The sequence below is a fragment of the Toxorhynchites rutilus genome, chromosome 2 (assembly GCF_029784135.1).
Source record: "Toxorhynchites rutilus septentrionalis strain SRP chromosome 2, ASM2978413v1, whole genome shotgun sequence".
Taxonomy (NCBI): Eukaryota; Metazoa; Arthropoda; class Insecta; order Diptera; family Culicidae; genus Toxorhynchites; species Toxorhynchites rutilus.
The window spans coordinates 85266006-85279669 of NC_073745.1; the positions used below are offsets into that span (position 1 = coordinate 85266006).

The 13664-nt window shown below is 42.7% G+C and overlaps 2 protein-coding genes across 2 annotated transcripts; both read left to right on the forward strand.

Moving 5' to 3' along the window:
* Positions 1-2836: 2836 nt before the first annotated feature.
* LOC129765894 (uncharacterized) lies at positions 2837-3928 on the forward strand. Its single transcript, XM_055766332.1, has one exon. It carries the CDS (start codon positions 2837-2839, stop codon positions 3926-3928), a length of 1092 nt encoding a protein of 363 aa, XP_055622307.1.
* A 652-nt stretch (positions 3929-4580) lies between these two features.
* On the forward strand, positions 4581-5207 carry LOC129765895 (uncharacterized). The gene has a single exon (XM_055766333.1). It carries the CDS (start codon positions 4581-4583, stop codon positions 5205-5207), a length of 627 nt encoding a protein of 208 aa, XP_055622308.1.
* Positions 5208-13664: the final 8457 nt, after the last annotated feature.

The window sequence follows — 13664 nt, forward strand, 5'->3', positions numbered from 1 at the left end:
AACTGAAAGCCCGTCGCACTTCCAGTCCACAGCAGCCAGACTTAGTTCATCGAATGTTTTGGCCGCTACTCGTACACCTGAAATCGCTACTCGTACACGTGAAAAATCTTGTTCCACCGTTCTTCTCTCTACTGCTGTTGTGAAAGATTGTGGTCCATCGGGCAGAGTAACCATGGCCAGGGCTTTATTGGATTCATGTTCCGAGGCGAATTTTGTAACAGGAAATATCGTTCAACTTTTGAGATTGAACGCATCCCTCAACCAACTATGATCTCCTCACGACAATTAGCGGATCCTGGGTTTGCAACTCCTCAAAAAATCGATATGATTATCGGCGCACAGCTATTTTATAGCCTATTATGCAACGGTCAACTTTCTCTTGGCGACCGTGAAGGTTGACTTCCTATATTAAAGCATACAGTGTTAGGTTGGGTAGTCAGTGGACCAGTATCCATCAAAGATCGCGGGACTGAATCCTCTAGTGTTGCCTTGCATTGCACAGTCTCCGAACTCGAACATCAACTCACAAAATTTTGGGAGCTTGAAAGCTGCGAAGAAACTCGAAGCCTATCTCAGGAAGAAATGGCTTGCGAGAAGTTATTTTCTGCAATCACTGAACGAACTCAATCTGGACGGTTCGTTGTACGTCTCCCAATAAAGGAGAATAAGTTGAGTCAACTTGGCGACTCAAAATCCACCGCTCTTCGTAGATTCAATTTGCTAACAAGAAGATTATCAAAAAGTACTCAACTCAAGGAACTATATTTCAATTTCATGCAAGAATATTTAACTCTTGACCACATGCGTCCTGTGGACACAATCGAAGAAGACAACCGTTCTTATTATTTACCGCACCACCCAGTGATTAAACCGGCTAGTACAACGACAAAATGTAGGGTCGTTTTCGATGGGTCATGCAAGTCCTCCACAGTAATATCTTTGAACGATTGTCTGATGGTAGGACCAACCATCCAAGAAACGTTATTCTCCATTGTCGTACGTTTTCGCACCCATCAAGTTGCATTAGTTGCTGATGTTACCATGATGTATCGTCAGATATTGATTCACCCCGACGATAGACACTTCCAACGCATAGTTTGGCAACAAGAAACAGATCTTGATCCTCGTTCCTACGAACTTAGCACCGTAACATACGGCACAGCAAGCGCTCCGTATCTTGCAACTCGTTGCTTACAGCAACTTTCATTTGACTACTCGAAACATGAAAATGATTATGCATCCAGAATAGCAACAGATTTTTACGTAGATGATTTTCTCAGTGGCGTCGATACAGTTCCAGAAGCCATTCAGCTACGCCACGAAGTTCAACGAATTCTCTGCTCAGCCGGATTTCAACTTAGGAAATGGGCATCGAACTCATCTGAACTGATGTCCCATATTCCCGATTATTTTAAGGACAACAGAACGATTCTAGAAATAGACAATGGTACCAGTAATTCCATTAGCACATTGGGACTACTGTGGCATCCCGAATCAGATACCCTTCACTTCAAGGTTCCGGAAGTGTTCAATGATCGCACAATTACTAAGCGAGTTGTTGTGTCAGAAATGGCAAAATTGTTCGACCCGTTGGGTCTTCTCGGGCCAGTAATTATTACTGCCAAAATATTTGTACAACGTTTATGGCAAGCAAATGTTTCTTGGGACGATATATTATCTACAGATTTGGCCGAATTCTGGATTGGTTACAGGAGCAATTTGGCAACTCTCTCCTTCATAGTGATTCCCCGTTTAATAAAGGCACATGGAGCAGGTAATCAACTTCAAATACATGGGTTTTGCGACGCCTCAAAGGATGCTTACGGTGCCTGTATATACATCCGGAGCATCGGAGAAGATGGTACAGTAATAGTTCGTCTACTCACTGCAAAATCACGTGTAGCTCCCATAAAATCAATATCTGTACCACGACTGGAGCTTTGTTCTGCTGTATTACTCAGCAATCTATATCGTAAGGTAGCTGAGAGCTTAAGTATTATTACTAAACCACAATTCTGGTCTGATTCCATGATAACTCTTCATTGGATCGCTAATTCTCCATCGAAGTACCAGACCTTCGTAGCCAATCGAATCGCCGAAGTACAAAGGTTACCGGAAGGAAGCGTATGGAAGCATGTAGCTGGGATCGAGAACCCCGCTGACCTAATTTCGCGAGGTGCAACTCCCAGTGAACTAGCCAGCTCTGCATTGTGGTGGAAAGGCCCGCCTTGGTTGTCGTCCGATTCATCAATTTGGGATAATAACTCCGCCCAGTTCGATCCAACACATGTAGCCTCCGAAGTCCTCGAAGAAAAACCAACTGCAAAGCTCGCGGCGGTTGCACGTCCAATTAATACTCCAGAGAAAACTTCTCTCATCGAACGGTTTTTGTCGTTTTTAAAACTTTTCCGAATTGCCGCTTATTGTCGACGTTTTATACAGAGATGCCGATTGAAAAGACGTGGAATTCCAGTCGATAGTCCTTCATACCTAACTGCCGAAGAACTACGTAATGCGTTACTCGGCTTCATTACAGTAGTACAAAGTGAAACCTTCAAGCACGAGATTACACTCGTCCGTAAAACTCAACTAATGAATTTAAATAAATCTCCAATACGATCGTTAAATCCCTTCATCCAAGATGGAATACTTCGGGTTGGTGGCCGGCTGAGCCACTCTACGTATTGCTTTGAACGAAAACATCCTGTAATACTACCAGCATCTCATCATTTACTACACTTCTCATCGAATCAGTTCATAGGAAACTCATCCATGCTGGACCTCGACTTATGATCGACACATCCGTGAGCGCTTCTGGCCACTCAACCTCCGTAACATGGTACAGAAACACGTTCGCAACTGCATCCGATGCTTCAAAGTCCATCCTCGCTCCGAAAGTCAGTTGATGGGTCAATTGACTGCCGTCCGCATTACTCCGGCCAGAGCATTTTTAAACACCGGAGTGGACTTCTGCGGTCCTCTGCAACTGAAGGTCTCCGTGAGAAGCAAATCAGCGTCGCCAATCAAAGGCTATGTAGCCGTATTCGTGTGCATGGCAACAAAGGCGGTTCATTTGGAATTAGCAAGTGATCTCACATCAGAAAGCTTCATCGCTGCCTTGAAGCGTTTCGTCGCACGACGTGGGTTGCCTGTAAATATTTATTGCGATAATGGTACCAATTTTACAGGAGCCGAGAGGGAACTGCGAACGCTATTGAAGCAATTCAAACAGCAACAACAGTTAACAGTATTCTGCGCAGAAACAACCATTGACTTCCACTTCATACCAGCACGATCTCCAACATTCGGCGGCTTATGGGAAGCGGCAGTGAGGTCGCTGAAACATCACCTGCGTAGAGTCGTCGCCCTCGAGGTCATCACAGCTGAAGCCATGCAGACGGTGCTCTGTCAGATCGAAAGTTGCCTGAATTTTCGTCCGTTGACAGCACTCTCCGAAAACCCTAATGATCTGGAAGCACTCACCCCGGGACATTTTTTGGTTGGATCGGCGCTCCAATCAATCCCGGAACCCGACCTTGCCGAAATTCCCGCCAATCGTCTGTCGATGTGGCAAGCCATGCAGCGCAAGACTCAAGACTTTTGGAAGTTGTGGTCCAAGGATTATCTGCACCAGCTTCAACAACGCACAAAACATTTCTTCAAGCGTCCCAACATCCTGGTTGGAATGCTGGTGCTGATCAAGGAGGACAACCTGCCGCCGCTGAAGTGGAGTGTAGCTCGCATCACCGCCGTACATCCTGGTACCGACGGCCTGGTACGTGTTGTAACTGTCAGAGTGCCATCCGGCGCAATCTACGATCGCCCTGTGGTTAAGGTCTGCATCCTCCCGATCGATGTGTCATCCACGGGACCATCCGGAATAGAACCGAGATCACCAGCAACAGCCGAGCATCCTGAGACTCCTTGAATGGAATGCATATTCCATTGGTGGCCGGTATGTTGCGTACAACGCAATATAGATGAAACGAACCAACCAACAGACGGCCGTTCCATCTCCCCACACAGACATCACATCCGATCATCGACGAAATAAATCCCCCCAACACAAATTGGTATAAATAGAGGAGCGCAATCGAGAACAATTTCATTCCACATCCAAACTCTGTAAAGTGAACAATGAAATATAAAATAGTTGAATTGTCACACACGTGTTTCTATTGTGTAGCTTGCCAGACCTTTCTCGCCACAAAAGTCTTTTTTAAGACTAAAGAGTAAAAGGTAAAGTTTTCTACAGTCCACTGGTTATCGTTGCAGTTGTGCAACTGTCCCCATCCGAGGAAATTCCCAGCATCATCCAGGATTTGATTCAGCCTGTGTCGCTGACCCACCGCCGGAATTTCTTCACCGTACCATCGCGTGCAAGGAGCCGCGATCGGAAATCACCCGTTCCGTAGTGAACAAATACTATCGATTTGATACTTGGTGGTGAGTTCCTTTTTGAGTTTTTCCCCACTAAACAACGTATTACATTGGGCACTGGCCTGCCCACCCTCGTTTACTCAGTATTTGGGTGGTTGGTCACTGGTAGATGCGGAGCAAATGGTAGAAGTTCATTGATAATGTGTCAGACTGCGGCAGTATCAGAGTCGTTAGAGAATCTAATGAATAAATTCTGGGAGCGCGAAGATGGACGATCATTCTCCAATAATTCTATAGAGGAAGCAGAATGTAAGGAGCATTTTGTGAGAAGCGTTAAGCGAAACGAAGATGGGCGTTATATGGTAGGACTTCCAAAATCAGACGAAGCTCTGGCACGATTAGGCGAGTCGAAGTCAACGGCTATGCAACGTTTAAAAATGCTAGAAAGACGTCTGGGCCGCGATCGCACGCTTAAAAATGAGTATCACGCCTTCATGGCTGAATATTTAGCACAAGGGCACATGAAGAAGGTGGTAAACGATCATACGAGTAGTTCCATTGTCAGCTACTACCTTCCACATCATCCGGTAATTAAAAATTCGAGCACCACCACGCGAGTTAGAGTCGTTTTTGATGCGTCTAGTGAGACATCAACTGGAATGTCACTAAACGATGCCCTACTGAACGGTCCAGTTCTACAAGATGACCTTCGATCAATCATAATGAGAAGCCGGCTGTATCCTATAGTACTAATCGCTGATGTGGAAAAGATGTTCCGACAAGTGTTGATAGACCCTGCAGACCTACCATTGCAAAAGATCATATGAAGATTTTCAACAGATGAACCAATAGAGGAATACGAACTATTGAATGTTCGTCAATACCCACCACAGAGATGACCAAACGAAAAGTTCTTTCATGCATCGCAAGAAATTTCGATCCCTTAGGCTTGGTTGGACCCGTGGTAACAAAGGGGCTGTCAAGAGGCTTAACGGCTAAACAACTTATTGAGGATTTTGCTTGGTGGAATGGACCCGATTGGTTACACCAGGCGAAGGATTTATGGCCAAATCCAATGGATATCTCTTTCGAAATCAATCAATATGAAAATGAAAGGCGGAAGACTGTTGTTGCGACCGTTGCTTCCCAAATCTCGCCTTTCAACAGTTGGTATTTCGGAAGGTTTAGCGAATATTCCGCTCTTATTCGTGTAACAGCACTACTCCAACGTTATCTACAGAATTTGAAAACTCCAGATGCTAAGCGGGTTCCAATGAATTACTGGCAGCAGAAATGCGTCTTGTCCAATTGGTTCAGCAGGAAACTTTCTGTAAAGAAATAAAGGCATTGTCGAAAGGGGAATATGTACATCGTGACTCCAAATTAAGATGGTTTAATCCAAGACTTTCCAGTGAAGGAATCATTCGCATCGGAGGAAGACCAGAGAACGCCGAACTGTATGACGACGTAAAACATCCAATGGTGATTCCAGGAAATCATCAATTTTCAAAACTCCTAGCTGTCAGCTATCACAAACGATTATTCCATGCCGGACCGCAACTTATGTTAAACGAAATTCGTCAACGATTCTAGCCATTGGGAGGATGAAATTTATGCCGGACTACCGTGCACCACTGTCTCAGTTGTTATCGAGCCAAACCTCAGTTACTACAACAATTCATGGGGCAGCTACCTGTTAAACGCGTTACTGCTTCACGGCCGTTCACCACAACTGGGTAGATTATTTTGGCCCAGTGTTTATACGACAAGGCTATCGGAAATCTCCGATCAAGGCTTATGTGGCAGTGTTTATCTGCTTCAGTACCAAGGCGGTTCATTTAGAATTGGTTTCGGACTTATCCACCGCTAAGTTTATCCAAGCTCTCCGACGTTTCACTGCTCGCAGAGGGAATTGTTCCCATATATATTCCGACAATGGTACTAATTTTGTCGGCGCACGCAACGAATTACGAGAACTTACAAGAAATTACAATGCCGTAAACACCATGAAGAAATACAAATTCAATGTGCACAAGATGGAATCAATTGGCACTATATTCCGCCAGGCGCTCCACACTTTAATGGATTGTGGGAAGCTGCTGTGCGTTCCGCCAAAAAACACCTTCTTAGAATTTTGGAGCGCTCTTCTGTATCTTATGAAGATTTTACAACATTGTTAGCCCAAGTAGAAGGTTGCTTGAATTCGAGGCCTCTCACATGGCTTAAGGACGACCCCACAGATCTCCAACCGCTTACACCAGCTCACTTCCTTGTGGGATCATCACTGCAAGCGTTACCCGACCAGCAGTACACGTGCATTCCAAGTAACCGGCTCGCTCATTGGCAACAAATTCAGCAGCAACTTCAGAATTTTTGGCGTCGATGGCATCTGGAGTATTTGGCTCAACTTCAAGCTCGATTAAGGAACTGGCACCCGCCAATAAACATAGAACCAGGGATACTTGTCATCATTGTCGACGAGAATCAGCCGTCGATGAAATGGAAGATGGCCCGTATACACCAAGTGCACTCCGGAAATGATGGTGTAATCCGCGTTGTAACTCGGCGTACTTCGAGTGGCTGTTTGAAGAGACCAGTTACCAAAATTTGTTTACTCCCAGTTACACCAACTACTGAATCGGTCGAAAGTGCATCACAAGATTCAACTGAAATTCCTAATTTCAGGGGGGGGTCGGGATGTTTTGGCATATCACGCCCCGGATGTCGATATGAGATGCTGTGAGTTTATCCCATCACCCTTTACGAATCTCGGTAATTCACAAAAAAACAATAGGGAATTCATCGATGAAAGGCAATAATAACAGTCGGAAAAATAACTAGTCGGTCGGAATCCATCAGCATGTCCACATAGTTTGTACGTTTGATTGTAGTCTTTTTCTGTAACTTTATGTAATTCATGTGACTAGAATAATATGTGTTAGAATAAAATATGTGTTAATATTCACTTCGACAACCAATTGGTGGAATACATGTTCGCTGAGCCCTCCGAAAAACCAGTACACGGAAAACCCATCCAATTCCTAAACAGAACGAAAGCTTTTTTTCAGTGAATGGATCATTTGGCAAACACTGCCGGTGAGAGTATAAGGGTGCTCATACACAGTTTAACCGAAGCCAAATATTTGACTCTTTTCGACAGATAAAATTTGCTCAACGTGCACTAGGGTGCCAGTTAATGTATGGGAAAAAATCGACCCTAAAATTTCAAAAAGTAACCCCAAATAAAATGTTCACTGTGTGGATGCTCGAATGTATGCTGGTTAGGGTGGCAGCGAAAATGGTCATGTTAAATTTCAAAAACCGACCATGTAAATTTTGTTTATTGCCCCAAAAAAATTACATGTGCAAAGTTTCAGCTCAATCGGACATGATTTAGGGGTGCCTCAAATCGCTCAAAGTATTGTTTTTTTCCGATCTTCGAAAATCTTCCAATTTTTTTCCATACCTTCATTGCCTCTCAGGCTATGGAAAAAAAAATCGTCGATTTTCGGACAAAAATTTTTTTTTCGAGATGACACCAGATCTCGACGTTTCATGCATTTTTAAGTCATTTGACATTGAAGAAAAAATTTCGATTTTCCAAATTTCCTTTTCCTTTTCCTTTTTTTTTAAATTTCCTTCTAAGGAAATTTGGTGTCATCTCGAAAAAAAATGTTTGGCCGAAAATCGACGATTTTTTTCCATAGCCTGAGAGGCAATGAAGGTATGGAAAAAAAATTAACGAATTTAAAGAACCGACCACGTAAATTTTGTTTATTGGCCCAAAATGACCTGTGCAAAATTTCAGCTCAATCGGACATGGCACCTCTAAGCCTCAAAGCGCTCAAAGTTTTGTTTTTGACGTAGGACTACGTCTAACCGGAAGATATAGGGGGTGAAATGGAAATCTAGGCACTGAACAAGTAGGAAAAAATGCAAGATTTGGAACGCTTATAACTCGAGCATTTCTCAATAGATCGCAAAGTTTTTTGCATCAATTGATAGGAAATATATCCACGCATCTATCATGACGAATAACATTTCATTTTTCTTGAGATAAATAATTGAATGATTGTGAAATATCAAGCATTGCCCAAATGCACTATGTGCCCATTTTTGATTGGTCCATTTTGTGCTCCTCAAATCGTACCGACCAAAACGGTCAACCAGAGCAGCAGCGAAATAGATGAAGCACGATTGGAAAGGAAAAATAAAAAAAATGAACGAAACATTGGTCGCAGTGTCACACATGCGTAATTCTCGAGCCAGCCAGTCAGCTTAAAAATCCCCGCTTCGCTGCCGTAACGATCATTCTCTTTCAAACCGTACACCACATCAGTTCGCATCACAACACATCAACAAACCAACCCAAGCAGCCATGTCTGGACATGGCAAAGGAGGAAAAGTGAAGGGAAAGGCAAAATCCCGCTCGAACCGTGTTTAGTTTCGGCCGCCGAAGTGATTGAGCTAGCTGACAAAGCTGCTCGCGACGAAAAACTGCATTCGGATCAGAACACATTCGGTGGACTTCAAGACAACAGGCAGTTGCAGCGAGTGGCGAGTGGCAAACGCAATCGCAAAACGGCATCAGGTAACAGAAGAAAAAAGTTTGTTCTTTTAACAATCTGCTTTGGTGGCAAATCCAGAACAAGGCGGCATCGAGGGCGTTCGAAATGGTTTTTTTCAAAACCACGAGTATTAAGTTTTCTAAATTGAAACCATTCCATAAAACAAGGCGCTTTTCAGGGCCATTAAACCTTCCAAAAAAAGAGTTTAGGAAATACATTTCAATGCTTTCTAAAACAATATCCAAAATAATAATAAAACACAAATTGATTTTTTCATAATTTGTTTGCCAGGATATGATGAGTATGTGAATTTGGCAGTTGTTCTGAGCTTATTGATTTTCATCAATTCTTAAATTGCTTCTAGATTGAAAGTACAGTAATTTACACTTATCTCGACATTTAACTAATTGGACGGACCTGTAATGCGACATATTTAGTTGGACATTTTTGTAAACGTAGAGTTCGGGGTCCAAATTATGACCCCACATTGAAAGTCGACTGTCATCGCAAATGTTCAATTACAGGTTAAACAATATGTCACAAGCTGGATGGGAAGAAATTTTCCAACTGTGAAAGCTGTGGCGAGTGACAAATGCAATCGCTAAACAGAAAGGTTTAGCCGAACAAGATGGGGATATCGAGTGATAACAAAAACACAACACCAAAGGTTTTTTTCAGAACCATCAACATATTCATAATGAGTAAACAGTAAACTAATCCAGTTTTCAGGTAGATAGGTAGGTATTCACGTAGGAGAAGAAAATAAAACAATATATTTAAAATAAATATTTAACAAAAGCTGTCCCCTTTGTATAGTCCTACGTCACTCCGGTTATGTCCCCGACATTACCCACCCGTCTTTTTTCCGATCCTCGAAAATCTTCCAGTAAAGGAAATTTGGAAAATCGAAATTTTTTCTTCGATGCCAAATGACTTAAAAATGCATAAAACGTCGAGATCTGGTGTCATCTCGAAAAAAAATTCGATCTCGAAAATCGACTTTTTGGGACTTAGCCTGAGTGGCCAAAAAATCAAAACTTTGAGTGTTTTGAGGCACACCTAAATCATATCCGATTGAGCTGAAATTTTGCACAGGTGATTTTTTTGGGCCAATAAACTAAATTTACGTGGTCGGTTCTTTAAATTCGATAATTATTTTTTTTCCATACCTTCATTGCCTTTCAGGCAATTCGATTTCCGCCGATTTTCGGTCAAAAAAATTTTTTCGAGATGACACCAGATCTCAACGTTTCATGTATTTTTAAATCATTTGGCATCGAAAAAAAATCTATTTTCCCTTTTTTCGTTTATTCCCCCTTGGAAAATTTTCGAGGATCGGAAAATCAAAACTTTGAGCGCTTTGAGACACCCCTAAATCATGTCCGATTGAGCTGAAACTCATTTTTTGGACCAATAAACAAAATGTTACGCTCGTACGACACCAAGCTCCGTGATCGGGCCCTTCCGTATTCAAGCATTAGCCCAGGTAAGACGTGATTCGCAGCATAGGATTGAAATGGTGGATTCCCGATTTGACGAATTACACGTTCACCATCTCAAAAAAAAAAACATCCTATGCAAAATATCAGCTCAATTGGACTTAAGGGAGAGTGGCGAAAAGCGGTCAAAGTTTGAGTTTTTTGAACATCAAAAAGTAACCCAAGGGGGGAGTAAAGGAAATCGCGGTTTATGAAGATTTTTTTCGATGCCAAATGTTTTAAAATGGCGTGAAACGTCGAAATCTAGTGTCATCTAGAAAAAAAATGCCTTATGTGACTACCTGTTTTTAAAAAATGTTATAAAATTTTCAATTTAGTACAACTGTTATTTTCGTCTAGATTTGATGTGTCAAGCTCTGAATGACAACAATTAATCTAAATGACAATGTTGTTCATTATCGGGATCGCTCGGCATCAATTTGAAGGCAGAAGCATAAAACTTGTCGACTAACAACAGCTTCAGAGTGATCACTTTCGGCTACGCATAATTCGTTGCGAACCGCTTCAGACATGTTTACGCGTTTTTTCGCAACCTCCAATCAATCGATCAAGCTGACCAAATACAGCCAAAAATCATGTCTGAAATTGGTCGCAGAACATCTCGATCCATCCAATAGCGCAAATATTCTCCCACGAAGGGCCTCCAATCGATCTGGGAAAGTGAAAGGATGACTTTCGATTTCGTTTGTATCGCAATTCCCCTGCATGCAATGTGATCATCTGTTTAGAGATTTTCCTCTCGGTCCCTTCACCCTCGTCCGCATCAATTGTGTAATCTCGAATTTCCTTCAAACGACAGAATGACAAATGAAGAGGCTTGTTCCCTCGGGGCTCACGGAGAAGATTCGCTTTGGCGTGAAAGAACGAGCGAAGAAGCCGTGGTGTGTGCAGCCTTCGATGTTTGTTTGGCGATTCTGTGCCGTAGTCATGAGAGAGTTCAAGAATAGCTGAGAAGGCAAATCATACGCTTTATGCTGAGACAGTCAGTCAGTCAGTCAGTTAGTCTGCCATAGTCGATGGGCACCCAACGGGTGAGCAGAGGAGAGGCAGAGAAAGAGATAAACTATGAGATGACCTTTTGCGCCAACAACCGGAGCCGACCGTCTCTTGAGGCACCATAGAATCAAACAGAGATCGTTGTTTGATCAAAACGATCTTCGGCTCTCGACTACACGGCATCCGAGAAAGGGCAATGAATAACCTCCAACGACGACGATGTCAATCGGGCAGTTAGTGTGTTTGCACGGGTACCGAATTCATGCGGGATTTGAAAGTGTCAGTCATAATCCCAGTCAACCATACACGATGGTATGGAAGCGTATAGTGGCTCCGCCATTTTGCTGCTATATGGCTCCTAGACTCGGGCGCAAGAACCGTTGCTCAACTCAAGACTTTTGTGGCGTATCTACTACAACTATTACTACTACTGCTGCTGTTGCCGCCGACGATGGAGAGACCTCTCACTCCTTTCCAGACCGCAAGAAATCGCGCGTCAACTCCACGAAAGAGTCGTTTGATCTATGAAGTAAAATAAAAAGGAAAAAAAGGCTGGGTAAAATACCCCGTGAAACATAAAACATTCACTTCGCAATCACTCCCCGGCGGTTCGCTATAAAATTAAGAAAAAAGATTGTTTTTCGTTATAAACGAGAGTCGAATCAAGCGAAGTAAGAAAAATCTGTATGTGTACACGATCTCGTCCCTTCGCGTCCCTCCCCCATGGATTCTCTGTCACCCAACTAGCACTTGGATCCCCGAATGAGATGAGGGCGAGAATGTACTTTTTTTTCTACTTCTACTTAGCAAATGTAGTCACCGCAAAGCCGCAGGCCGAGACCAGCTGAGCATAAGCTGTGAAACTTAGGATTTGCGGCATGTGAAAAATCCAATATGGCGCGCCGGAGCTTGGCTGGGATTGCGGTTTTCTCCTACACATGGTCATTTGCACAAATCGAATGCCAGCCGCAGCCGGTGAGGGCGTTTTTGCATATGCCCGATGCTGATGATGGACGATGAGACGAGGAGGCGTGCCGGAGGAACGAGGTTTAAGAATTTCTACATCGGCTTAGCATATTTTCGTAAGAATGTTCTGTTCGTTCCTCGGGGGCAGATCAGTTTAGATTAGTCGGAACGGAATGAAATCGTGTGAGGCAATCGTATTCGATACTGTTGTTATTGATGTTTGGGGAAACCTGGTTCTACAGGTTATTTTTTTCTGACATGTTTTGTAATCTATATTAACAACATATGGTTTGATCGATACTTCATGTTGTATTGCTTTTTTTCATGCTAAATTCATGTATATCATATAACTTTTTCCTAAAAGATCCAGGAAAGAATATGCAACATAGAAATATATGGGTGGTTTTATTCTCAAGCATTACTTATTGTCTAGCATTCTAAAATAACATTGACACTCTTCCAAATAACTATTCCAGTCATGGCATTTGGAGAATAAGATGATAATTTGAGGCTCCTTCTTCGTTCTTCCTGTCAATTTCGACGTGTCGTTTTTTCCTCTATGCAAACGCCACACCTCATGCCTCTTAGACAATACGACTTCGTTTTCAGACTGTGGCTTCGCATAAGTGCTCGACTCTTTGAAAACTATGCAATGGGGTTGAGAATCATCTACTATGTAATAAATTTAGTTCATGTGTTCCAGCTGGGGGTCCTCATTTATGGAACTGTGATACGTGTTTTTGATAGCAAGATTTTGATTGAGAATTGTTCCAGCCTAAGGAAGCGGCTTGATGCAATATGTCCAGAAATTCGAGTAACTATCTTCGATTTTTCCTGGGAATCCGTTCAATATATCTACCCGGTCAACTGCAAATTGTGCCTTACGTTATAAAATTCTAAACCGATGATCTCTTTTTCTGGAAATGTTTCATTCGATGAAATATTTTCAATCTGCCGGAATCTTTGAAATGTAGATTAAAGATGTTCCGTCGCAGTCGAAATATTACAAATTTTAGGAATACATTCAATCTATTGGGTGCCGAACCTGACACTGTCCATTCAAATGGAGTTTCTGTTAATCACGGGTGACTTTTTCTAACATGTTCTATTCGACCGGTGTGCGATTCCCAATATGTCTGCGAGACGATAACCAAATCAATTGTACCAGGAATGTGAATTGCGGATCGGCAAAGGTAATATCCGGTAGTTTTCATTGTGAGATGTCAATTTGCATTGTTGGTAATCTTACCGACGT